At 67.5% G+C, this 25,127-nt stretch overlaps 10 protein-coding genes across 10 annotated transcripts; 5 read left to right on the top strand and 5 right to left on the bottom strand.

Moving 5' to 3' along the window:
* Positions 1 to 301: 301 nt before the first annotated feature.
* On the top strand, positions 302 to 4,537 carry MICPUCDRAFT_48829 (retinoblastoma protein; the record flags this gene model as incomplete). Its single annotated transcript, XM_003063404.1, has 2 exons — positions 302 to 496; positions 653 to 4,537. The coding sequence occupies 2 exons, from the start codon at positions 302 to 304 to the stop codon at positions 4,535 to 4,537; spliced, it is 4,080 nt and encodes a 1,359-aa protein (XP_003063450.1).
* A 2,010-nt stretch (positions 4,538 to 6,547) lies between these two features.
* MICPUCDRAFT_48828 (uncharacterized protein) lies at positions 6,548 to 7,996 on the top strand. The gene is made up of 2 exons (XM_003063403.1): positions 6,548 to 7,299; positions 7,472 to 7,996. Exons 1-2 carry the CDS (start codon positions 6,682 to 6,684, stop codon positions 7,844 to 7,846), a joined length of 993 nt encoding a protein of 330 aa, XP_003063449.1. The 5' UTR covers positions 6,548 to 6,681; the 3' UTR covers positions 7,847 to 7,996.
* A 55-nt stretch (positions 7,997 to 8,051) lies between these two features.
* Positions 8,052 to 9,038, bottom strand: MICPUCDRAFT_53104 (uncharacterized protein; the record flags this gene model as incomplete). The annotated part of the gene is made up of 1 exon (XM_003063199.1): positions 8,052 to 9,038. The coding sequence occupies one exon, from the start codon at positions 9,036 to 9,038 to the stop codon at positions 8,052 to 8,054; it is 987 nt and encodes a 328-aa protein (XP_003063245.1).
* Positions 9,039 to 9,201: 163 nt separating this feature from the next.
* On the top strand, positions 9,202 to 11,530 carry MICPUCDRAFT_70907 (uncharacterized protein). Its single transcript, XM_003063402.1, has 3 exons — positions 9,202 to 10,555; positions 10,743 to 11,002; positions 11,162 to 11,530. The coding sequence occupies exons 1-3, from the start codon at positions 9,211 to 9,213 to the stop codon at positions 11,429 to 11,431; spliced, it is 1,875 nt and encodes a 624-aa protein (XP_003063448.1). The 5' UTR covers positions 9,202 to 9,210; the 3' UTR covers positions 11,432 to 11,530.
* LI818R (chlorophyll a/b-binding protein) lies at positions 11,469 to 12,583 on the bottom strand. Its single transcript, XM_003063198.1, has 2 exons — positions 12,456 to 12,583; positions 11,469 to 12,300 (listed from the first exon to the last, which is right to left on the bottom strand). The coding sequence occupies exons 1-2, from the start codon at positions 12,547 to 12,549 to the stop codon at positions 11,633 to 11,635; spliced, it is 762 nt and encodes a 253-aa protein (XP_003063244.1). The 5' UTR covers positions 12,550 to 12,583; the 3' UTR covers positions 11,469 to 11,632.
* A 678-nt stretch (positions 12,584 to 13,261) lies between these two features.
* Positions 13,262 to 14,210, bottom strand: MICPUCDRAFT_22237 (uncharacterized protein; the record flags this gene model as incomplete). Its single annotated transcript, XM_003063197.1, has 3 exons — positions 13,262 to 13,498; positions 13,672 to 13,740; positions 14,124 to 14,210. The coding sequence occupies 3 exons, from the start codon at positions 14,208 to 14,210 to the stop codon at positions 13,262 to 13,264; spliced, it is 393 nt and encodes a 130-aa protein (XP_003063243.1).
* Positions 14,211 to 17,619: 3,409 nt separating this feature from the next.
* Positions 17,620 to 20,083, top strand: MICPUCDRAFT_63808 (uncharacterized protein; the record flags this gene model as incomplete). The annotated part of the gene is made up of 3 exons (XM_003063401.1): positions 17,620 to 18,680; positions 18,870 to 19,131; positions 19,316 to 20,083. 3 exons carry the CDS (start codon positions 17,620 to 17,622, stop codon positions 20,081 to 20,083), a joined length of 2,091 nt encoding a protein of 696 aa, XP_003063447.1.
* Positions 20,084 to 20,362: 279 nt separating this feature from the next.
* Positions 20,363 to 21,085, bottom strand: MICPUCDRAFT_53099 (uncharacterized protein; the record flags this gene model as incomplete). The annotated part of the gene is made up of 1 exon (XM_003063196.1): positions 20,363 to 21,085. One exon carries the CDS (start codon positions 21,083 to 21,085, stop codon positions 20,363 to 20,365), a length of 723 nt encoding a protein of 240 aa, XP_003063242.1.
* A 145-nt stretch (positions 21,086 to 21,230) lies between these two features.
* On the bottom strand, positions 21,231 to 22,028 carry MICPUCDRAFT_53098 (uncharacterized protein; the record flags this gene model as incomplete). The annotated part of the gene is made up of 1 exon (XM_003063195.1): positions 21,231 to 22,028. One exon carries the CDS (start codon positions 22,026 to 22,028, stop codon positions 21,231 to 21,233), a length of 798 nt encoding a protein of 265 aa, XP_003063241.1.
* Positions 22,029 to 22,416: 388 nt separating this feature from the next.
* MICPUCDRAFT_42738 (uncharacterized protein) lies at positions 22,417 to 24,142 on the top strand (the record flags this gene model as incomplete). Its single annotated transcript, XM_003063400.1, has 3 exons — positions 22,417 to 22,483; positions 22,574 to 23,274; positions 23,786 to 24,142. 3 exons carry the CDS (start codon positions 22,417 to 22,419, stop codon positions 24,140 to 24,142), a joined length of 1,125 nt encoding a protein of 374 aa, XP_003063446.1.
* Positions 24,143 to 25,127: the final 985 nt, after the last annotated feature.

Below are 25,127 nucleotides of genomic sequence, written 5' to 3'. Positions count from 1 at the left end.
GGCACTCGACGACTCCGGACGTTCGACGCGCGTTTCGCCGCTCGAATCGATCGCGTCGCGAACGATACGACTCCGCGGAATTCACGCCATCGTCGGTGTTTTTTTTTCGCGCTCTTTTCGCGCTCGCGCGTCTCCCGGAGGTCCCGAGACGCGTCGGAGACGCGCGTCGGGGGCGTCGTCGACGTCTTAAAACGGCGAAAACCGCGTCTGAACGCACCGTGAGAACCGCATCGCGTCGATGAGCGCTCGCGCGGCGACGACGTCGAGGAACGCGCCCGCGACGGAGCCGGGATCGCGCGCGATGCGCGCGCCCGCGGACGCCGAGCGCGCGGCATCGGTCGGGCACCGCGAGACGTTCGACGTCGACGCGTTCGCGACCGCGTGCGCGTCCGCGCTCGGGTTCGACGCCGACGCGGTGGAGGACGCGGTGGAGATCCTGATGGAATGCGCGCCCACGCTCGTGGAGAAGAACGTCGTCGCGATCGACGCGTCGTTCGTGCGTCCCCGCCCGCGCGCATCCCCCATCTTTTCGCGTTGTTTTTTCTATCCTTTTTTTGCCGCCAAAAGCGCCTCCAGCCCAGATCGCGCGTCCCCGCTCGCGTCGCTCGACGCTGACTCGACCACCCTCCCCGGCGTCTCCTTCGCTTCACAGAGACCGAACGAATGGCACGCGTGCGCGGCGTTCGTCGCCGCGGGCGTGCGCCGAGCCGCGGACGAAGCGGACGGAGGCTCCGCGAAAAAGAATGCGTCGACGCGCGGCGCGAAGAAGCCGCCGCCGTCGTCGCCGTCGTCGATCGAAGAAGACGCCTCGAAGCGATCGCTGACGCGCGTGCTCACGACGTTCGACGTGAACTGCGTGGACTTCTTCAGGGCGCTGAGGAAGTTCATGATGGCGAACGCGACGGCGCTGCACGCGCGCGTGAAGCGGTCGTCGTCCGCCGGCGCGAAAGGGACGTCCGCGTCGGCGTCCAAGTCGCCGAGATCCGCGAAGTCGTCGTCCCCGATGGGATCCCCGATGGGATCCCCGAACGCGAAGAACGCGCGCGGAGTCGACGGCGCGTCGAACCCCGCCGGCGAGGGACTGAATCAGCTCGAGGCGGATCTGTCCGTGAGCGAACTACGCACCTCGTTCGCGTTTACGCGCGTCGTCGCGCAAAAGTACAAGCTCTTCCTCGACCTGCACTTTGACCGCGCGGCCCCCGGCGGCGCCGACCTCGCGAGGCTCGGGTGGAGTCTGTTCCTCGCCGCGAAGCACGCGATGCTGCCGAAGTTCCCGGACCTGTACAGCCTGTACCACCTCCTCGTCGTCGTCCAGGCGTTCGTTCTCGTCAACGCGCCGCCGCGGCTGTTGCGAACGTCGCTCGTGAACATGGTGTCCATGTCTGAAAAAGACGCCGACGGGAAGCTCGACGCGCTCGCGTCGTTGTCGGTGTCGTCCAAGACGAAGATCGATCAGCTGCGGGACATGCTGAAGGACTTCGAGCGGGACGTCGTCCAGGGCGAAGCGTTCGCGGCTGACTTCGCGAGGCTCTCGGCGGCGAATTCGGCGGCGAGCCCGGGGAGAGCGCCCGGGATGAAACGCAGCCCGGCGCGAGGCGCCGCGACCGCCGCGACCGCCGCCGCCGCCGCGACCGTGAAACTACTGAAACCCTCGCCGCCGGCGTCGATGTCCGCGAGCGGCCCGAGCCGGTTCCTCGGTCTGATCCCCGACACACACGCAAAGGGCGACGACGCGGCGGTTCAAGCGCTGAAGACGGCGGCGGCGGCGGCCAAGGCGACGTACGAACGCGCGGCGACGGAACTCGGCCACCTGAGCCTCGACGAACAGCTGTACCTCGCGAACGACGCGGACGAGGAGAGCGCGGCGACGAAGGTGCTCGGCGACACGAGCAAAGCGCCGAAGACGGGCGGCAGCGGCGGCGTCGCCGCGACCCCCGGGCCCGGCGGCGTCGTCGCCGCGACGCCGTGGCGCGGCGCCGGCGCCGTGAGCTCGCTGCTCGGACCGTCGCCGATGCGGTTGGGCGCCGGCGTCGGCGCGACGCCGTTCCGCGGCGGCGCGGGCGGCGGCGGCGGCGGCGGCGGTTCGATCCCCGGCGGCGGCGCGAGCGGTCTCGGCGGGATCGGCGGCGTCCCCGGCGGCAGGATCTCCGGGCCCGGCGCGGTGCCGTTCACGCCCATCTCCGAGGCGATGGCGTCGGCGTCGTGGCTGCACGGCGTCGTGTCGCCGCGGAAGCGGTTAAACGCGTCGGGCGCGGACGCGCACGACCCGGTCGTGCGCCTGTCTCGATTCGTCTCCGTCGACGTCGCGAAGAAGCTCATGGCGAGCGTGACGGTGCTCGCGGGGAAGACGTCCGCGGCGCTGCGGGAGGATGCCTTTCTCGTCGCCGTCAACGGCGTCGCCGCGGCGCGGGCGGTTGTTACGGCGTCGCCCGGGGACGCGACGGCGGCGACCAACGCGTCGCTGGACAGCCTCGTGAAGCGACGGCAAGAGGAAGCCGTGAAAGTGTTCGCGTACTTCATGGTGCGCATACTCGAGAACGAGCACAAGCGGAACGCGCACGTGGCAGGTGGGAAGAGACGCGCGGTGGACGAGGCGAAGAAGGCGGCGACGACCGCGGCGGCCACGGTGGCCGCCGGCGGCGCGCCTTCTTCGCGAGGAGCGCACTCCAAGAGCCTCCAAAAATCCAAAGACGACCTACACGACGCGCACGGCTCCGTCGCGGACATCGCCGCGCTCGCGGCGGAGCAGAGCCCCCCGGACACGCCCGCGGGGCTCATCATCGTCCCGGACCCGACGCCGACGCAGAAGCTCGCGTTCGAGTCGCTGCTCGGGTCGAGTCGATTCGTCCGAAGCGTCCTCTCGTGCGCCGCGGAGGTTGTCGTCGCGTCCTACAAGACGGCGACGTTGAAATTCCCCGCGATACCGACGCTGCTCGGGCTCGACGCGTTCGACGTCTCGAACGTGATCGAGCCGTTCGTCAGGGCGGACGCGACGATGCCGCGCGAGATCAAGAAGCACTTCAACGCGATCGAGGAGAAGATCATGGAGCACATGGCGTGGCGAAGAGGGAGCACGCTGCTGTCGTTTATGATCGCCGCGGAGACGGGCGCGCCGGCGCCGCGCCCCGCGGCTGCCGCGCTCGCCGCCGTGAGCAAGCAATCCGGCGCGACGGAACGCGGCTCTATGGCGTCGAAATCCCCCGCCAGCGGCGGGGTGAAGAGAGAGCGGAGCGAGAGCTTCTCCGTCGCCGCGGTGGCGGAGGAAGCCGAGGACGACGACGGCGGCGGCGGCGGCGGCGCCGCCGCCGCCGACGACGCGCGCGCGTCGCCGCCGCGACTCTCGAACCCGGACGCGATCAACGCGTTCTCGACGCCGCTGCGCGGGGCGACGACCCCGGCGCGCCCGTCTCTGCGGTCGATCAAACCGAGGGACGCGTCGGGCGCGACGACCGTGGTCACCATTTCGGGACCGGGCGCGCTCGATCGCGACAAGCCCCTGCCGACGAAGTTCACGCGAGAAAAACCCCCGGGCGCCGCCGGCGACGTCACCGCGCGAAACTCCCTGCGGATCTTCTTCGCGAAGGTGATGCGCCTCAGCGCGCGCAGGCTCGCGGACTTGTGCGACCGCCTGTCGTTGCCGTCGTCGCTCACGCAGCAGGCGTACTCGCTCGTGGAGCACGCGCTGTACGACAACACCTCTCTGCTGTACAACAGGCACCTCGACCAGATTATCCTGTGCGCCGTGTACGGAACGTGCAAGGTGAACAAAGACGGCGCGCTCAAGGGAAAGACGGTGCCGTTCCGCGACATCATCTACCACTACCAGAAGCAGCCGCAGTGCCGCGAGGAGGTGTTCTGGACCGTCGTGATGTCGCAGTCGGACCCGGAGCTGGAGGTGATCACGCAGGGGGACATCATCGCGTTTTACAACAAGGTGTTCGTCCCGGCGGTGAAGCAATTTTTGCTGTCGCTGAAACCGCAGGCCCGGGTGTCGTGCCACGAGACGCAGGAGACCGCCGGCGCGGACGCCGCGACATCCCCGCCCGCGTCATCCGCGCAACTCCCCGTCGGGCTCCAGTCCCCGCGGAAGCAGCTCACCGCGGTCGGGACGGGCCCCGCGGGCGTGATCAACCGGAACGTGTACGTGTCGCCGATGCGCGGCGGCGCCGCGGCCAGAGCCGACCTCCACGCGGGCGGCTCGGTCGGTCCGTCGCCGTCGCCCGGCGGGGTGCCGTACGTGGGCGCCCCGGGGACCCCGCTCCCGCTCGGGGCGATGACCCCCGGGTCCAAGTCGCTGTTCGCGTTCGTCGGCGAGAGCACGCACGCGTACGCGTCGCCGGCGCAGGACTTGGCGTTCATCAACCAGAGAGTCGCGGCGGCGGCGGCGGCGGATGCGGGGGCGGGGGGCGTGGCGTCCGTCGCGGAGGCTGCGGAGGCTGCGCGCGCGGCGCCGCCCGCCGCGGTCGGGCAGACGCGCCGGGCGCCGACGTTCGACGAAGCGGACGACGGGCGGCCGCCGAAAGCGGCGCGGCGGTGATCGTAGAGCTTAGCATCGCGCGAGAGTGGGTACATACGACGCGCGCACTTGTTAGCTGTAAAGAAATTGAGAAAAATGCTGGGACAGCGCGATTCCGACGACGAAATAATGGTCAGTTTACGTCCAAGTATCCAACAGCCTACACGCGGTCAGTCAAGACATTTCCTTTGAACTGTTTGGTGCGGAGCGCGAAGGGATTTGCGAAGGGATTTTCGGCGGAAATCCCTTCGCTATGAGGTTGAAAGGGATCGCGATCAAAGTTGAAACCAACGGGTGGGTGAAAAACGTTTGATAGTTTCAAAAAAAATTCAGCGTAGCGACCGACCGACCGTTCATTTTCTTACGTACCCCCGACAGCTGTCGCGCGCTCGCATTCACTTCTCGCGCGCCACGCGACGCGATGGAGGTTGAACCGCTCGCCATGACGCGCCGAGAGGCCGTCGAGGCAAACGTGCGCGAGGACGCGCGCGAAGTCCAGCCGCGGCGGTTCGAGATCGTCTTACGGTGCGCGCGCGCGACTCGCGCCCCGCGGACGAAATCTCGCGACGCCGATTTCGCGCGTCTCGCGACCCGTGCATTTCTCGGAAAACGCTTCGTGACGCGCGTCGCGGACGCGTCGCCGCCGTTCACACCGCGCCTCACGCGCGGCGTTCGCGCTCGCATCGCGCTGAACATCCTTCAAAACTCTCCCTCGACGCGCAGGAAACCTCTCGCGATGCGCAACCCGAACGTTCCCGCGAACGGCGGCGGCGCGTTCAAGTCCGCGTTCAAGACGCCGAAATTGCCAACGAGCGACGCCGTCGCGTCCTCCCCCGGAGGCACGACGCGCCGCGTCTCCTTCAAGTCGTCCATGGCCACGGGCGCGGTGACGTTCGGCGACGCGATGGACATCGGCACCCCCACCGCGAAGAAGGAACGCTCAAAACCCCCGCGCGTGACCCACCGCCGCGGAATGATGCGCACGCGCCCGGGCACCGGTCGACGCGTCGCCGCGCGGACCTTCTCCCTCGTCCTCAAGACGGTGCCCACGAGCATGCGAAAAGAGGGCGAGATCTACGCGGACCCGGCGCCGCCGCCTTCCGCGGTGACGTTAAGGGGCTCCTTGGACGGCTCCGCGAGCGGCGTCGCCGCGGGCTCGGGCGGCTCCGGCGCGTCGTTCGACGGCGCGTTCGGACTCACGGGGGGGAACGCGAACGCGACACAAAGCGGCAGCGTCGAGCAAGGCGGCGCGTTCGCGGAAGCGCGAAGGCGCGGCGTGTCGTTCGGCACGGAACCGGAACCGCCGCTTAACGATGTCGGCCCTCCTGGCGGGTTCGGAGGAGATGAGATGGACGACGGCGACTTTGGCGGCGACGGCGGCGGGTACGACGGCGACGATTGGGGCGAGCGGACGCCCGCGGCGTTTAACTACCATCATCACGCGAGCGGGACGCTCGTGGACGGGTACAACGATCCGATGACGGTCGACGGCAAGGGCTTCTTCGGGCGGAAGCGGAAGTTCATCGGCCCGCGGAAGCCGGCCGGGACGCCGCACAAGCGCGAGCGGAAGGAGTTTTCGCGACGGAAGTCGCTCGTCGCCGCCGGGTCGCGGCACGACTTGGAGCATATCGACGGGCGACCGATTCGCCGGTCGACGCGGCAGCGGTGCAAACCGCTGGAGTACTGGCGCGGGGAGACGAAGCACTACACGCGCACGCACGCGTCGTTGCCCACGGTGGAGGAGGTGACGACGCGGACGCCGAACCCGTACTGGCCGATGAAGACGCCCGCGGAGAACCACCGCGCCGGGGGCGGGAAACGCGGGCGGATGGATTCGGCGAAAGGTACATAAGGACACTGGTCCCCATACGACCGCGTTGGCGTGGTGAACGCCGATCCTTAAGGACTTTGCCCGTCGCATCTCTCCGCCCACCCCTCGCTTTCAATACCCGCCATCGACGCCTTTCAACTCCAACTGACGCCTTTCAACTCCACCCCGCCATTCGCTTGTCTTACGTGATCGATCGAAAGCCGCGGAGGAGGCGCGGCTGCGCGCGCTGCAGCTCGCGAACATCGCGCACCTGACCGACTCCGAGGACGACGACGGCGACGACGACGACGACGTCCACGCGAACGACCGGTCGCTCGTCGTCATCGACGAGTCCATGGAACGAGAGGCGGAGGAGGAGGAGGCGACGGCGGAGGAGGACGTCGCTCTTCTCGTCGAGGAGGAGGAGGAGGCGACGGCGGCGGCGATCGACGCGGACGCGGAGGCGGCGCTGGACGCGGAGGAGATGGCCATCGTCCCGGTCGATGAGGATGACGCGGACGAGGACGCGGACGCGGCGGCGGCGCCGACGGAGGATGTCCTGATGCTCGAAGACGCGCCGGCGAAGGAGGCGGCGGAGGAGGCGCCCGACGAAGAGGACGACGAGGAGACCGCCGCGGACGACGACGAGCCGTCGGAGCTGGACGTCACCGCGGAGGTCGTCGCCGCGCCGGCGACGACGCCCGCGCCGCCGGCGTCCACGGGGCTGCGACGATCGTCCCGCCGGGCTGCGACGGGCGGGTCGCCTCCGGACGCGGCGGCGGCGGTGGCGACGACGACGACGCCGGCGGCGACGCCGGCGCCGCGGTCGACGACGAGACGGTCCGCGAGGAGGGCGAACGCGTCGCCGGAGACCGCGGTCGAGCCCGCCGCGGTCGAGACGGAGACGGCGGAAGCGCCGGCGGCGGAGGAGGAAGGAGAGGAGACGGAGACGGAGACGGAGAAGGAATCTGAGGTGCGTTCTATACACTGGTCCCCATACGACCGCGTTGGCGATGTGGACGCCGATCCTTAAGGACTTTGCCCGTCGTCTCTCTCCGCACACCCCTCCCTTTCAATACCCGCCCTCGGCGCCTTTCAAATCCAACTGACGCCTTTCAACTCCACCCCGACTTTCGCTTGTATAGAACGGCCCTGACGCCGCGGAGGAGCGGCTCGTCGAGGCCGAGGCGGCGGTCGAGGAGGCGCCCGTCGAAGCGCCCGAGCCGCCCGCGCCGACGGTCACGACGCGTCGATCCACGCGCCGTGCCGTCGTCGGCGACGACGACGTCACCGAGGAGATCCCGAAGGCGCCCGCCGCCGCGGAGGCGGAGGCGGAGGCGGAGGCGGAGGCGGATGAAAACGACGCGGCGGCGGCGAACGCGTCGGACGTCACCGTCGAGGTCGCCGCGGAGACGCGACGGTCGTCGCGGAGGAAGGGGAACTCCGCGCCCTCGCCGCCGGTGGAGGAAGAGGCGACGACGCGGCGGTCGTCGCGACGCTCGAAGGAGGACACGCCGTGAGCGTTCGACGATCGACGGACGGCCGCCGGCGAGGGCGGGGTCGGAGAGGACGACGAGGCGTCCGTTCGCTCCGTCGTTCGCCGAACGGAACGGAACGCGACGCGACGCGCTCGTAACATACTTTGACACGTACTACATATGATGGAGGTTAACCTACGTACCTACGCTAAATAAACGAATCGAACCGAACCGCGCGCGTCGTTCTTCACGCCGTCGCGTCCGCGGCGACGGCGCGGCTCCGGATCACGCGCGTGAGCTCCGCGCCGAGCTCGGTGAGCCGAAACCTCGCGCTCGCTTCCCCGGCGCGCGCCGCGTCGCCGTCGCCGTCGCCCGGCGGCGGCAGCATCCTCCCCGTCCGATGCGTCGCCGTGATCAACCCGTGGACGTCCGACGCGACCCCCGATGGGAGCGCTTCGACGCGCGCGACGACGTCCGCGTCCGACGTCAACCGGCGCAGCCACCCGCCCGACTCGATCGCTTCCCCGCCCGCGGCGTCCGCGTGCGCCAGCGCGACGACGGCGACGCCCGAGTCGTGCGCGAGCAGCGATCGGACCATCGCGTGGACGCGGCCTCTCGAGGTGACGGGCGCGCGGGTTCGATCCCCGCGGCGACCGCGGCGGCGCTCGAGGGATTCTTCCGCCTCCGCGATGGCGTCGACGCCGTCGAAGACGACGACCCTGGACGCCGCCGCCGCCGACGACGACGACGACGACGACGACGCGCCTCCGTCTTCGTCGCCGGCGCCGTCGTTCAGCCCCAGCGCGCGCGCGATCTGCTCGTACACGTCCTTCGCCGGGCTGCTCTCGTCGATCACCGCGTCGCCGTCGCCGTCGCCGTCGCCGCCGCGCGCGCGTGTTGTTGCCCATCCCGGGGTCGAATCGTGCGCGTCCACGACGACGAGCTTCCCGTCCTTCACGTCCGCTCTCAGGTTCCTCCCCCACTTCCGCATCGCGTTCGCGTGATGCGCGACGCACCGCTCCGAGGTCACGAGGCACGTCTTCCATTCGCCGCCGCCGCCGCCGCCGTCGGCGGCGTCGGCGGCGGCGCGCGCGGCGTCCGACGCGGCGAGCGCGCGTCGAAGGAAGTGGCTCACGACGAATTCCGCGCTCGTCTCCACCGTGTCCGTCACCAGCACGAGCGCGCCGCGCGGGAGGACGTCGCCGCGCACGCCGAGCGCGGCGTCCACGTTCATGATTGCTGCGACCGACCACGCCGAGAGAAGAAGACGCGCCGCCCGCGACGATCTGTTCGGTCGCCCGCCGCCGCGGCGCGCGTCGAGCAATGCCGACACGATAAATCATTCTGTGTTAGATCCGAAGCGATCTGAGTCGTCTGGCATCAGTTCTCGCCGCGCGCCGCACGCGATGTGCCGCCTGTGCCGCGCGCGCGGCGTCGGCGGGCCGTTCGCGCTCGTGGAAAACGACCCGCCGTCGTCGTCGCACGTCGACGACGACGCGTTCGTGCCGTGCCGCGTCGCGCGTTCCGTCCTCGCGGAGGCGTCGCCGCATCACCATCGATCTCATCGTCGCGTCGACGCGCCCGGATCCGCCGCGCGCGTCGCGCGCGTCGTCGTCGGCGCCGGCGTCGCCGGCGCGTGCGCCGCGGAGGAACTCTGCCGCCTCGCCCCCGACGACGACGTCGTCCTCGTCGCCGCGACCGACGCGGTGAAGGCGGTCCTCGACGTCGAGCGCGTGACGCGGCGTCTGTCCGTCGTGAACGTGGTCGAGCGGCCGATCGATAGCGCGCTGGCGTACGAGAACATCCGCGTCGCGCGCGGCGTCGTGACCGGGATGGACCCCGCGGCGCGGACGCTGACGCTGAAGCTGAAGCGCGCGCCGCCGACGAGCGGAGATGAGAGAGACGCGAGACGCGAGGGCGAGGGCGAGGGCGAGGGCGACGAAGAGACGACGCTGCGGTACGACCAATTATTCGTCTGCGTCGGCGCGGCGCCCGTCGTCCCGGAGGCGTGCCGCGGAGACGTCGCCGCGTCGGTGACGCGGACGGTCCGCGACGTCGAGGACGTGACCGGGCTGTGCGACGCGCTGCGACGCGCGAGGCGGGCGCTGCTCGTCGGGAACGGCGGCATAGCGATGGAGATCGTGGGCGCGCTCTGCGGCGGCGACGGCGGCGGCGGCGGCGGCGGCGGCGACGACGACGCGCCCGCCTCCGACGCGCCGCCGCCGCGCGAGTTGGTCTGGGCGCATCGGCACTCCACCGTGGGGGATTCGTTCTTCGATCGCGACGCGGGCGCGTTCTTGATGGGACTGTTGTCCCGGGGCGGGACGAGGCGCGACGGCCGAAGCCGCGGCGGGAACGCCGCGGAGAAGACGAGGAAGCGGCGGCGGCGGGGAAAAGACGACGGCGACGGCGAAGACGAAGACGCCGCCGGCGTCGTGGAAGGTGGAACGTCAACCGTCGGCGGCGGCGCGACAGGGCCGAGCTGGGTGAAGACGATGACGTCGGCCCTCGAGTCCGGGACGCGCGAGCCGTTCGCGCTGCGTCCGCGTCCGGACGTCGAGCTTCGCGCCGTGGAAGCCGCCGGCGACGACGACGACGACGCGGACGGGTTCGCCGCCGTCGCGGTCCTCTCCGACGGCGAACGCGTCCCCGTGGACCTCATCATCGTCGCCGCGGGCGTGGACCCGGCGCCGCGCGTCGCGTTTCTCCCGCGCGACGTCTACGCGAGAGGCGACGACGGCGGCGTCGAAGGTGCGTTCTATCTCACACTGGTTCCCATACGACCGCGTTCGCGCGGTGAACGCCGATCCTTAAGGACTTTGCCCGGCGACTCTCTCCGCCCACCCCTCGGTTTCAATCCCCGTCCTCGATGCCTTTCAACTCCAACTGACGTCTATGAATTCCACCCCGCCATCGCCTATGAACTCCACCCCACCAGTCGACGCGTGCTTCCGCGCGAAGCGCGCGGCGGCGGCGGGCGGCGGCGTCGACCCGCGCGTCTTCGTCGCCGGCGACGCCGCGTGCGCGACCGACCGCACCTCCGACCCCTCCACGCGCTGGCACCAGACGCGTCTGTGGTCGCAGGCGAGGCACGCGGGGACGTTCGCGGCGAGAGTAGCGACCGACCACGCGGACGAGGACGCGTTCGGGTTCAACTACGAGCTCTTCACGCACGTCACGTCGTTTTTCGGTCTCAAGGCGCGACCGGTTCCCGTACGAAAACGCGAGATCTTACGATGCATTCGCTGACGCACGCTCGACCACACGCTTTGACACGTATTCACACGTTCAACCAATCACACGCACGAATGACTGACACTTGTCTGCCCTCGACCGACCGAATGAATCGCTCTCCAGACGATCTTGCTCGGATCCTACAACGCGCAGACGCTGGAGGGCGAACCGGAAGAAGACGTCGTGATGTACGTCAGGCAGACGTACGACCCCGCGCCGTGTTTCATTCGGGTGTTGCTGCTCCGGGGGCGGATGATGGGCGCGGTGTTGATCGGGGACACCGGCGGTCTGGAGGAGACGTTCGAGAACCTCATCTTGGACCGCATAGATTTGAGCCGATGGGGGCCGGCGCTGCTGGACCCGGAGTTCGACGTCGAGGACTTCTTCGATTAGATACGAGAGATGTAGGAACAGACGACGACGCGACGCGAGACCGTCGCCGTGTTTTTGTCGCGGCGTACTATGAGAATTTAAAATTAAAAGAATTACTGAACTACTGCAGTCGATCGGCCCCTCTCAATGCGAGAGGTCCGACCCCGATGAATCGCGCGCGCGTCGTCTTGTGTCGTAAAAAATCGTCGTCCCTTCGCTCGTTTAGAGCGTGGACGCGAAGACCGCGGCGCGCTCGGCAGCCTCGAACGCCTTCGCGCACGCAGCCTCATCCGGAGCACCAGTGCACTGAGCCTCCATCGCCTTGAGCGCGCCCTCCTTGCCCATCTCGAGCACCTCGTCCGCGGGGATGAGGTTGAGGCCGTTGACGAGCTCCTGCGCGACCATGCCGGAGATGGCAACCATCGCGACGCGGCCGTTGTTGATCTCCTTGAGCTTCATGTCGTTGAGCCACGCCTCGTCCTTGCCCTTGGAGAGCTTGAGCGGGTCGAAGTTGTAGTCGCCCGGGGTGTAGTCGTCCTTGAGGAGGAAGAGCTTCTCCGCGTCGAAGGGGTTCTGCCACGCGTACTGGACGCGGGACGCCTCGACGGTGAAGATGGCGGCGCCGAGGAGACCCCAGAAGAGGCCGGGCACCTGCTGGAAGTGGTTGATGGCCGGGCCGGTGACGTTGGAGTCGAAGAGGAAGGAGGAGCCCTCGACCTGCTCGCCGACGAGGAAGCCGAGAGACGCGAGCATGCAGATGCGCGCGTGCGTGATCTCGACGTCCGCGTAGCGCTTCGCCTCGCCCTCGGAGATGCCGTTGAAGAAGCCGAACGCGTCGATGCCCTCGGGGAAGGGCGCGGTGCCGCGGACGAGGCCGGCCTTGACGGCGGCTGCGGAGGGGAGGGATGAGGATGAGGAGGAGGATGGGGGGGCGGGATTCGTCAGAGGACGCGGCGGGGGAAGGGCATCGCGAGGAAGAGGAGCGCGTGAAGACGTTTGACGTCACGTCATCGAGGAAGGATTCAGAAATCGAGCGTCGACGCACCGCCGAGGTCCTTGTACGTCTTGGACTGGGACGTCTTGACCTTGCCGGTCGTCGCCGCCTTGGCGACGATGTTCATAGCGCAGATGGCAGCCATTTTTGTTGGAAGGTGGGGGGTGTGTGTGCGGGCGGGTGGAGGTGCGCGTGCGTGTTGTGAGCAGGAAACGCGTGCGAAAGTTCTGTTCTTTCTCGAATCGTCGGATTTCACGGTCCTCGTTCGTTTCCGTAATCCGGTGCTCGTGGCGCGGAGGCATTTCGCTGCCAGCTGGCGCGAAAAGTGCAAATACGTGTCCGAGATTTGTTTTTTGTCGACGTGGCCGCGCGAGCGTGCGAGTTTCGCAAATTCGCAGTGTGTGACTCGCGCGAAAACCAAAAAAATGCCGCGATGAAACGAAACGAGGTGAAAGGAGCTTGAAAGGGAAGTCGGTCAGTCGACCGCGACGACGACGCCGCGCGCGCTTTCAGCCGACGACGGTTCGGACGATTCGAGCGGAGCGACGCAGAGTTCGGGTACGTGTACTGTTGATTTTTTCCAGACTAAAAAGTCACATGCCCGGATGCGTGATGTTTGGCAAGGGCGTCCGGCCGCGCGGGCGAGAGGAAGGAGGGAGACTCGCGAAACTCTCGTCGGGGGCGGCATCTTGATAAAGTTTCATCTTCATCATCAACGCCGCCAAAAAACCTACGTCCGCCGCCGTCCCCCCGCGCCGCTCCCTCCCCTCCGCGCGGGCGCGATGGTAAAGAATCCCTCCCACTACTCCTCCCCCGCGACAAAAGTCTCTCTCCTCCGACCGATCGCGATCGATCGATCAGTGCGGCTTGGGCACGAACCCGTCCACGGCGAAGTTCCGCGTCGCCCTCGGGAGCGACAGACGCAAGCCGTCGATCTCTTTCGCGGCGATGACCTGGCACCCCAACCGCGACGTCTCCGTCAACCCGAACGCGAGGTCGAGCATGTCGTTCTCGTCGTCGTCCGGCTCCGGCAGCGCGTCGTAGACCTTCTCGTCCTCGATGATCACGTGACACGTCGAGCACGCGAGGGAGCCCTGTCGATGGGTCGGGGTGGAGTTCAAAGGCGTCAGAAGCGGAGTCGAAAGGCGTCGAGGTGTGTCGGGATAGAAAGCGAGGACTGGGCGGAGAGACACGCCGAGAAAAGTCCTTAAGGAACGGCGTTCACCACGCCGACGCGGTCGTATGGGGACCAGTGTACAGAACGCACCTCGCACGCGCCCTCGAGCTCGATGTCGTTCTTGTGCGCCACCTCGAGCATGCTCTGTCCGATCGGCGCCTGACGAGGACGGAGAGGATAGAGTGGAGGGAGGGGAGGGAGGGAGGGAGTGAGCGTCGGTCGGGGTGGGCGTCGCACGGCGCGCGGCGAGGCGGGTCGCGATCGATCGATCGATGGATGGATCGATCGCGGTGAGACTGCTTCCCATACGACCCCGTTCGCGATGTGAACGCCGTTTCTTAAGGACTTTCCCCGTCCGTCGTCACTCTTCACCCGAGCTTCCCTTTCAACGTTTGTTTGACCGGTGAGACGTTCGACTGACCGACGCGTTCCCGATCGCTTCGCCCAGGACGCGATGGAGAGCATCGAGGTCGGCAGCTTCGACGGCGTGTGCGCGGCGTCGCTGGCCGAGGGGAGAGTCCGATCGAGCGCCGCGCGCGGACCTTCACTTTCGTCTCCGTGCCGTCCTTCTCGATGAACGTGACGTCTATCGTCTCCGCGTTCGGATCGTCCTTCCCGTGACCGTGCATGAGCGCGCTCGAGCCGCCGACGAACCCGCGGACCGAGGTCGACGCGGACTCCATCGAACCCCACCGCGACCCTCGCCAGCGAGTGCCGATCCCCCCGCCCGCCCCCTCGCCGGCGCGTCGCGCGCTCGACGCCGCCGCGTCGCGAGCCACCGCGCGCCGCGCCGCCGCGGCGATCGCGGTCGTCGCGCCTCTGCGCATCGTTCGCGCGTCGTCGCGTCTGACGTCGAGGTCCGCGGGCGGGTGCCCTCTGCCGCCGCGGGGACCTGACGGGAGGGAGGAGACCGGCCGCGGGCGGGGACTCTGCGACTTCGCCTCAGGCGCGTTCAAGACAAACGTTTTTCACCCACCGCTCAGTTTCAACATTTGATCGCGTCCCTTTCAACTGACCGATGCGTATGGATTGGCCCTGAGCGCACTGCTGCGAGATCGGGGATTTCCGAAGGTTCTGTTCGTCAGGGCGACGCCCGCGGGAATTGGGCCAAACGGGCGGTCGCGCGAGGCGACGGGCCACGGTCGTTCGCCGCGCGATGACCGCGATCGTGCGAACGTCCCTCACGGGGCTGCTCAAGGATGCGGCTCTCCTCGAGAAGGCGCGTCCGCGTCTCGAACCCGCGCCGATCGCAGCGTCGCGCGACGCGAATTGACGCGCGGCGAAATCGCCAATTGTAACATCACGAATTCGTTGATCCGCCTCTGCTGTCCCCGTCCGTCCGTCCCTCGCTCACGTCCTCCTCCTCCTCCTCCCTCCCTCCCTCCCTCCCCCATCGCACACTCAGTCCCTCGGCGGCGCGGACAAGTCCTCGCGCGCGACGCTCGAAGACGCGCGCCGGATCCTCGGCGTCGCGATGGATCCTCAGCAGTACGACCTCAGGTACGTTCTATACACTGGTCCCCATACGACCCCGATGGCGTGGTGAACGCCGATCCTTAAGGATTTTGCCCGTCGTTTCTCTCCGCCCACCCCTCGCTTTCAATCCCCGACCTCGACGTCTTTCAACTTCAACTGACGCCGTTGAACACCACCCCGTCTTCGCTTTGTATGGAATGGCCCTCAGCGGCCTCGACGTCGGCGGCGCGCGCGCGTCCTCGCCGATGCACAGGCAGTCCCTACGCCGACTCCTGTCACCCTCCCTCGGCGCGCCGGAGTCGCCGCACGCGCACGCCAAGCCATGGCTCGAGGAGACGAAGATTGCGCGCTCGACCAAGCCAAAGTTCGACGAGCTCAAGACGGAGACGGCGCGCGCGATGTTCGATCGGTACGACGCCGACGACAGCGGGTCGCTCGAGTACGAGGAAGTCGCGTTCGCGCTCGCGGACATGGGCGCGCTGGACAGCGTCCTCGCGTCCGCGGCGTCGGACATCCTCGCGGAGTTTGACAGCGACGGCGACGGGAAGATCAACTTTGACGAGTTCAAGGTTATGGTTAAAAAGATAAAGGCGCTCACGACCGCGGGCGGGTCGCGCTCTCTGAAAAAGATCGTCGCCGTCCCGGACGGATACAAAGACAGCGACGGCGCGTTGCCCGTCAAGAGCGCGTTCGAGGGGTACGTCTCCATGGGCAAGGGGAACGACTACCTCAGCAGCAAGGACTGGAACCGCATGGTGAAGGCGTGCGGCCTCGTCGGCGGGTTGGTGAACGGAACGAGCGCGGATATCGTCTTCGCCAAGTCGTGCACGTACGGCAAAAAGGTTTTAGAGTGGGACGACGGTTCTTTTCTGGACGCGCTCGCGAACCTCGCGACGGAGCACAAGGTGACGTTCGGGCAGGTGGCGACGCGCGTTGCGCAGTGCGCGCCCGTGGGCTCGCCGAAGTTGAAGCCCAAGGCGAAGCCGAAGGCGAAGAAGAAGGCGGCGTTCGCCGCGGAGACGATCAGGGCGATGTTCGATCGCTACGACGCCGACGGCAGCGGGACGCTGGAGCTCACGGAAGTCGGCTTCGCGCTCGCGGACCTCGGGGTCATGGAAGACGTCCTCGCGACGCAAGCCGCGGAGCTGTTCGAGGAGTTTGACGACGACGACAGCGGAGGGTTGGACGTCGACGAGTTCGAGAAACTCATCCAACGCGTGGAAGAGCTCAAAGAACACCTGCGGACGACGGGCGGGACGAAGAAGAAGAACGTCGCCGTGCCGGAGGGGTACTCGGACAGCGACGCGGCGCTGCCGCTCAAGTCCGCGTACGAGGGGTTCGTCGTCAAGGGCGCGAACAAAGACTCTCTCGGGAGCGTCGACTTTCGAAAGATGTGCAAAGCGTGCGGCCTCGTCGGCGGGCAAGTCTCCGCGAACGCCGCGGACCTGTGCTTCTCGAAGACCGCGCCGACGCAGTTCAAGTCGCTCTCCTGGGACGACGGCAGCTTCCTCAGAGCCCTCGCGCTGTTGGCGACGGAGCACAGAGTCACGTTCGGGCAGGTGGCGAGTCGCGTCGCGTCGTGCGCGCCCGCGGGGTCGCCCAAGCTGACCCCAACGAATAAGGTGCGTTCTATACACTGGTCCCCATACGACCGCGTTGGCGTGGTGAACGCCGATCCTTAAGGACTTTTCCCGGCGCATCTCTCCGCTCATCCCTCGCTTTCAATACCCGCCCTCGGCGCCTTTCAACTCCATCTGACGCCTTTGAACTCCACCCCGACATTCGCTCGTATGGAACGACCCTAAGACGAAGAAGATCGAGCCGATCGTGTTCCCCCCGGAGACGATCATGGCGATGTTCGACCGGTACGACGTCGATCGCTCCGGCGCGCTGGAGCTCACGGAGGTTGGGTACGCGCTGCACGATCTGAACGTCATGGACGGCGTGTTGACGTCGGACGTCGCGGCGTTGTTCAAGGAGTACGACGAGGACGGCAACGGCGATCTCGACTTTCACGAGTTTGAGAAACTCGTCGCGCGGATCAACGCCCAGCGCGGGACCGCGACGAAGAAGAAGCTCATCGTGGAGGTGCCCGAGGGGTTCGCGTCCAGCGGCGCGGCCGCGGCGCTCAAGGCGCGGTTCGAGGAGTACGCCACGGAGAAGGCGCACACGACGGCGTTCGGCGTCGCGACGCGATCGGAGCTCTCCATTCAAATCTACGAGTGGAGCAGGCTCGTGAAATCGTGCGGGCTGATCGGCGGCGAGGTGACGCGCACGACCGCGGACTTGATCTTCTGCAGGATCGCGCCCACGGGGAGCCACAAGGACGTGCGCGCCGCGCAGGGGTTCTTGCGGTGGGGCGACGGGACGTTTCTCAACGCGCTCGCGGCCATCGCGACGGAGCACCGGGTGACGTTCGGTCAGGTGGCGAAGCGCGTCGAGCAGTGCGCGCCGAAGCTTCTGAAGAAGAAGAAGGTGGCGGACAACAAGAAAGTCGTCCCGGAGAAGCTCGAGACGACCAAGTCGCAGTACAGGGCGGTCGAGAAGGAGTCCATCGAGGACATGTTCCGCCGGTACGACGTCGACCGCAACGGCGAGCTCGACCTCGGGGAGGCGACGACGGCGCTGGGCGACCTCGGCGTCCTCGAGGGCGTCCTCGCGTCCGCGGCCGCGGAGCTGTTCGACGAGTTCGACGTCGACGGCGACGGGACCGTGGGTCTGGACGAGTTCGAGCGGCTCGTGGCGAAGGTGTCGACGCTCAGAGGGAGCCTGGACGCGGCGCCGAAGGCTTCGGTGCCGGAGGGTTTCGCGACCACCGCGGGCGCGCTCGCGTTGCGCGCGTCGTTCGAGGCGTTCGCTCTGTACGGGAAGGGCTCGAACCCGGACCCGATGTACAAGGAGATGCTATCGTCGCGGGATTACATGAAGATGATGGTCGACTGCGGGCTCATCGGCGGCGCGGTGACGACGACGGTGGTGGATCTGATATTCACGCGTCTCACCGTCGCCAAACAGAAAGATTTGCGCGCCGCGCGCGTGCGTTGGGACGACGGCTCGTTCTTCGAAGCGCTCGCGGCGGTCGCGGTCGAGCACAAGGCGACGTTCGGGCAGGTGGTGTCGCGCGTGTCGCAGTGCCGCCCGCAGTCGAACGTCAAGGAGGACTTCAAGATCACCGGCGCGGCGGACGGCAAGAAGGAACGCGTCGCCGCGGCGTCGGCGCTCGACGCGGCGCAGCAAGCCAACGGCCCGGCGCCGCCGCCCGAAGCGCTGACGGAGGCGAACCTGCTCCACATCTTCAACAAGTACGCGGAGGAGTACCAGACCGGGGACGTGTTAACTCCCGTGGACGCGCTCCACGCGTTCGCGGACGTGGGGCTGCTGCGGCGCATGCCGCTGGAGGTGTCGCAGACGGCGGTCACCAACGCCATCGCGGACACCGCGGCGAACGGCGGCGCGGACGCGCGCGTCGCGTTCGCGCCCTTCTTGGCGTCCGCGCGTGACCTCGCCGCGGCGCGACCGCTCACGAAGTACGCCCCCCCGGGCATGGACGTGCGCGCGGGGGAGTCCGTCGCGGAGATGCATCTGCAGATTGGCCAACGCGAGGCGCTGTTCGCGGCGTTCAGGTGCGTTCTATACACTGGTCCCCATACGACCGCGTCGGCGAGGTGGACGCCGATCCTTAAGGACTTTGCCCGGCGCATCTCTTTGCCCACACCTCGCGTTCAATCCCGACACACCTCGACGCCTTTCAACTCCGCTTCTGACGCCTTTCAACTCCACCCCGACGTTCGCTCGTATGGAACGACCCTCAGGGCATTCGGCGGCGGCCCCCGCGGCATGACGCCTTCGGATTGGAACGGTCTCGTGAACGCGTGCGGGCTCATCGGCACGAAGCTCTCCGAGGCGTCCGCGGCGGTCGTCTTCGCGAAGTGCAAGCAGGGCGCGGGGTTGGGCGTCATGGCGCCCAAGGCGATGAGCTTCGAGGGGTTCGTGCAGGCGTGCGCGCACGTCGCGCAGGAGTACGACGTCGCGTTCGACGTCGTCGCTCAGCGCGTCGTCAAGTGCGCGCCGGAGGTGCGTTCTATACACTGGTCCCCATACGACCGCGTTCGCGTGGTGAACGCCGATCCTTAAGGACTTTTGCCGTCGCCTCTCTCCGCCCACCCCTCGCTTTCAATCCCCGCCCTCGACGCCTTTGAACGCCAACTGACGCCTTTGAACTTCACCCCGACGTTCGCTCGTATGGAACGACCCTGAGACTCCGAAGAATGGGTCTGATGAGATAACCGCGGAGGACGCCGTCGCGGACGCGGCCGCCGGCGGGGACGTCGCCGCGAGCGCGACGATGGCGAGCGCGGTCGCGGCGAAGACGGGCGGCGTCCCGACGACGGCGGAGGAAGCCGCCGACCGCGACCCGGACGACGTGCCCATTCTCCCCGTGCCCGTGAGCGTCCCGTCCGAGATGCGAGACGACGCGCCGTTGCGCGCGGCGTTCGCCATGTTCGCGACGCACGACCGGGAGGACGTCCACCCGGAGATGGATCTCGAGGGGTGGGCCGCGCTCGTGCGAGGGTGCGGGCTCATCGGCGGCGAGGTGACGGAGGATTTGGCGCGGGAGATTTGGTCGCAGGTGGTGTTCGGCGTGCCAGGCGCGCCGCTGGACACGGCGCACGGGCGGATGCGGTGGGGGAATTTTTTGCCCGCGTGCGCCGTCGTCGCCAAGGCGCACGGGGTCATCTTCGAGGTGGTCGCCTCGAGGCTCACCGCCGTCGCCGCGCGGCAGGAGGCGGCCGCGTACGAGGCGCGGCGGGAGGCGGAGGCGAGCGGGAGGATCGGGACGTCGCTTCGCGACGACGGCGGTCTCGTGGAGAAGGCGGCGTCGCAGCGGAGCGTCCGGAAGCTCGACAGCATGTTCAAGGAGGAGAGCTCGAGGAGCAAGAAGGAGGCGAAAGCCGCCGCGAAGGCGGCGGCGAAGGCGGAGAAGGAGGCGAAGAAGGCTGCGAAGAAGGCTGCCAAGGGGAAGTGATGAGTATCTATTAATTAAGACGCGCCATCGGGGGAGGAGGGGGAATGTTGTGGTCGCCAGGGTGGCGCGGTCGGGTCGGGTCTTCTCTCGCGGACGCGTTTCTATTTAAAAATATTTTAACAACGGGTCGACGACCACCGGATGTATCATCATACGATACGTTACGTTATCATCGCGTGGTATATATCACCGTCGTTCACGACGAACGACGGGAAACCGCTAGCTCGCCTCTCGTCGTGCTCGTTTTTTCTTTGGGGCGGGGTTCGGTCGGTCGTGGGTTCACCGCTTCCCCTCGTCGCCGTCCCCCGGTGCCGCGACGTCGTCCGATACAACTTTTCCGTCGGACGCGGCGGCGTCTTTCTCGTCGTCGTCTTTCTCGTCGTCGTCTTTCTCGTCGTCGTCGTCCGCGCCCGCCGCGTCTTCTGTTTTTTTTCCAATCGCCTCCTCGACGCTCCGTTTCACCGCGGCTCTTTGTAACACCTCCTTCGCGGCGGTTATCATCGCCTCGACCTTCCCCCCGTCGTCCGCGGTCGCCGCCTCCCCGAACTTCTCCGACGTCTCTTCCAAGTACCCGCTCAGCTCCTCGATCGCCTCTTCCATTCGGTTCATCAGAAACAAACAGATCCCGCCGTCCCGCCGGTTGAACAGCCGCACGCGCTCGTCCGGGGAGCAGTGATTCTGGTACGCGATGATCAGCAGCGCTTCCTCGTACATGTCCTCGTTGAAGTAAATCTGCTTCAAGTTTGTCAACACCCGCGTGAAGAACGACCGCGGTTTCACCTCGTTGTCGTTGAAGAACGATCGATCGATCGTCAGCTTCTCGCTCTCCCCCATCGTGTAATACGTCTTCAGCATGTCCTCGACGTCCTCCACGAACACCAGCTCGCCGCCTTTGAAACAATCCACGAGCACCTCCATGTCCTCCACGACGGGCCGGATCATGAAGTGCGCGGGAAGGTTCACGCCAACCATCGGGACGCCCACGCGCCGCGCGAGCTTCATCAGGGTCGAGGGTCCATTCAAAGCGATGATATCGGGGTGGAGTTCAAAGGCGTCAGAAGCGGAGTTGAAAGGCAACGAACGCGGTGTGTCGGGACTGTGAGCGAGGGGTAATGGGCGGAGAGATGCGCCGGGCGAAGTGAAGTCCTTAAGGATCGGCGTTCACCACGCCGACGCCGTCGTATGGGGACCAGTGTAATAAATAATATGAACGCACCTCCATGTACACGAGCGACAGCGTGATCGGTATGCCCTTCCTCCGCGCGAGCACCTCGTCCAGGCACGAGTTCCGAGGGTCGTAGAACTCCTCTTGGTTCCCCTCGAACCCCAACGTCTCGAACATGTACCGCGAGATGGCCTTGAGCGTCCGCAGCGGGAACCGTTCTTCTTTCGGCGGCAGGAGTTTCTCGAGCTCCGCCGCGAGCTCGTCCAGCTCCTCCACCGCGTCCTCCACGCGCGATTCGTCCGGTCGTCGGTGCATCGCGACGTACATCGCGGCTCGCACGAAGTCGATCTCGGCGTCGGGCTTGGACATCTCCTCCGCGAAGAGCATCTCGCCTCTGCGGCGCGCGGCGACGAGCGTGAAGAGGTCGTCGAGCTCGCCGAGGATGATCCTGGTGTCATCATCATCCGCGTTTTCCGCGTCGTCGTCGTCCGCCGCGGCCGACCGCTTCTGTTGGGAGGCGCGCCCACCGCCCCCTCGCGTCGTCGTCGTCGTCGTCGATCGCGGCTCGCTCCAGCGACGGCGCCGCGGCGGGGCGCGATGCCCGGGGCCCCGGCGGGACGACGACGACGACGTCGTCGCCGAAGACGTCGTCGTCGCCGAAGAGAGCGAAGAAGACGCGCCGTGGAGGCCCGACCTTCTCGACGCCGCGGACGCCGTCGTTCTTCTTCGCGCGGCGCTGGGAGCGACCGCCGACGTCGCGGACGCGGCGGTGAGCGTCATGACGTGCGCGCGCGCGCCGCTCGCCGCCGCGCGCGCGTCTCTGTCGTCGGCGGGGCGATCGATCGGATCGATCGATATCCGCGATCGCCGGCGAGCTGCGGGGGTCCTCCCTCGGGCCGCTGTCAGCTGTCAGCTGCGAGCAGCCACATATTTCTAAATTTCCGCGTTTCCGGCATCTGATGCTCGCCTCCGCGTTAACACGCGGTCAGTGGGTAGCTCAACGCGTTAAACGACCATTCGGACCGGCAGCCCCGGTTCGCTCAGTGCCGCCTGATTAGCTCAGTCGGCAGAGCGCAAGACTCTTAATCTTGTGGTCAAGGGTTCGAGCCCCTTATCAGGCACTGTTCTTTTTGCTCCCGCGCGCGCGGACGTCTCGACGGAGGGCGTCATGGCGGGCGGGGCGAGCTTGGAGGGGGCGGACGCCGAACACCTCATCGCGTTCGGGCTCGTCATGGGTGCGACGTCGTCGACCGTTTGGATTAATTAATTTAATCCTTTTCTCATCGTCGTCGTCGCCCAACTAACAACGATCCGTCAACACGCAGGCGCGCTGCACGTGCTCATGGGCGCGGACCACCTCATCGCGCTCGCGGTCGTCACCTCCCCGGACGTGGACGACACCGCGAGAATTCGGACCGGATTTGGAGGGGAGGAGGATCCGACGACGTCCGCGGAACACACGACGCGCGACGTCGAGTCGTCGTCGTCGTCGTCGTCCGGCGTCGGCACCCCACCGACCCCCCCGCCGCCGTCCATCTCCGGCGCCGTCTCCACGACAACAACGACGCGACGCCACGCCCTGAAATCCTTCCTCCTCGGCCTAAGGTGGGGATTCGGGCACTCCCTCGGCCTCGCGCTCGTGTGCGTCGTCTTCTTCGCGACGAAGCGCGCGGCGAACCTGGACGCGATCGGCGACGTCGCGGACAAGCTGGTGGGCGCGTCGATGATCGTGTTGGGCGTCTGGGCGCTGTACGCATTGCATCGGTGGCGCGAGCGGCGTTTGAGAGAGGCTGCGCACGTCGCGGACGACGACGCGACGGGGGTTGGGGACGCGGGGATTCATCGTCCCTTTCCGCCGGTAGCAGCAGCGCGGCCCGAAGGCGACGGATTCCACGGATTCCACGGCGACGGCGCGGTCCGTCGGACGGATCTCGATCTCACGCGCGGCCCGTCGCTCCTCGGCGCGCTCGTGCTCGAGGCTGGCAGCGCGGAGCACGCGGCCGCGCACGATTTGCATCTCCCGCACGTGCATCTCCCGCGTCGCCATCGTCACGAGCAGCCGCATCGCGACGACGAGAAAGGCGACGACGAGAAAGGGCCTACCTGTAGAGGGAAAGAAGAGAGAGGGCGGCGGCGTCTTCGCGACGTCGCCGCGGCGTCAGGTGCGTTCTATACACTGGTTCCCATACGACCGCGTTGGCGTGGTGAACGCCGATCCTTAAGGATTTTTCCCGGCGTCTCTCTCCGCCCATCCCTTGCGTTCAATCCCCGCCCTCGGCGCCTTTCAACTCCACCTGACGCCTTTCAACTCCACCCCGACGTTCGCTTGTATAGAACGCCCCTCATCGGCGCGCGCGGAGGACGTCGCCGTGGAGGTCGAGGACGCCGACGCCGCCGACGCCGCCGCCGACGCCGACGCCGACGCCGCGAAGCGAGCCGCGAGAGAGCGATGGACGTTCGGCGTCGGCGTCGTCCACGGCGTCGCCGGTCCGAGCGGCGTTCTCGCGGTGTTGCCCGCGGTGGTTCTCTCCGACGAGGGGAAGGCGGCGACGTATCTGATCGCGTTTCTGTGCGCGTCGACGCTCGCGATGGCCGCGTTCGCGGCCGGGTTCGGCGCGCTGACGCAACGCGCGGTGCTGGCAGCGGCGAAGGAGGATGAGGAGGAGGAGGGGGCGAAGGAGGCGGCGGCGGGGGCGGAGGAGGGTTGCGGGGACGGCGGCGACGGAGGCGCGTCGACGTCGCCGCCGCCGCCGCCGCCGCCGCGCGTCTCGAGGGCGACCGATCGAGCGACGAGGATCGCGATGGGGTTGAACCTCTTCGCGGGGTGCCTCGCGATCGCGATCGGCGTGACGTGGATCACGCTGAGTAGTTTAGGGCTGCTAGGCGACCTGTGACGGACGTTCGCGGGGGTACTGTACGTAGATCGTTTCGTTTCGTTCAGTTAAGCCGTCGGCGTCGGCGCTGCGAGCGACGATTTTATTTTTGGTTGAGTTTTTTTGGTTTTATCAAAACCCACCGACCGCGACTGTTCCGCTCCGAGGCGTTTCCGGGACGCCGCGACGTTTCCTTGGACGCCGCGACGCCGTGCCACATCGATGCGTCCGGTGAAAGCACGAGGGTGGGGTCAACGCTAGTCGTCGGCAGGGTCAAAAGAGAGAAAGGAGGGGCTGTGAGGCGTCCGCGGCCGTCGCGACACTTCACGCGCCGCGCCGCGCCGCCGCGTCCGTCGACCCGCATGCACGCCCCGCTCGCGCTCGCGTGCGATCGCTCGCTCCTCGCGGCGCCGCGCGCGTCGCGCGTCCGCGCGACGACCGCGTCCGCGCGCGCGGGACGCGCGCCGCCTCACCGGAGGAGAGCGCCTCCGACGTCGACGTTTATATACTCCTCCTCCTCCTCCTCCTCCTCCTCCTCCTCGCGCGCGATAAACTTATCGCCCTCGACGGCGACGACGCGCGCGATCGTCGCGTCTTCGAGATCCATCGCGCGTCGCCCCGCGGTCCTCGCGCGCGTCGCCGCGCGCGCGTCGTCCGACGACGACCGCGGCGGCGGCGCGCGCGGCGGACGGAGAAGCGCGAACGGCTTCGAGGCGCGCGGTGAGCACCGCAACGGCGACTGCGTCCTTCGCGACCGCGACGCGGTCGCGCGGTCGTCGCTGGCGACGGACGACGCCAAGGAGGACGCGAAGGAGGACGTCGAGAAGAAGAAGAAGACGGCCGTCGGAGGGACGGCGCTCGACGACGGAGACGTCGCGCCCGCGCGGCAGCCGCGCCAGCGCGCGCCGGACCACCTCGCGACCACGTTAGGCGCGTTCTATACACTGGTTCCCATACGACCCCGTTCTCGTGGTGAACGCCGATCCTTAAGGACTTTTGCCGGCGC

Source organism: Micromonas pusilla (genome assembly GCF_000151265.4).
Source record: "Micromonas pusilla CCMP1545 genomic scaffold MICPUCscaffold_14, whole genome shotgun sequence".
Lineage (NCBI taxonomy): Eukaryota > Viridiplantae > Chlorophyta > Mamiellophyceae > Mamiellales > Mamiellaceae > Micromonas > Micromonas pusilla.
This window is presented reverse-complemented; position numbering and strand designations above follow the sequence as displayed.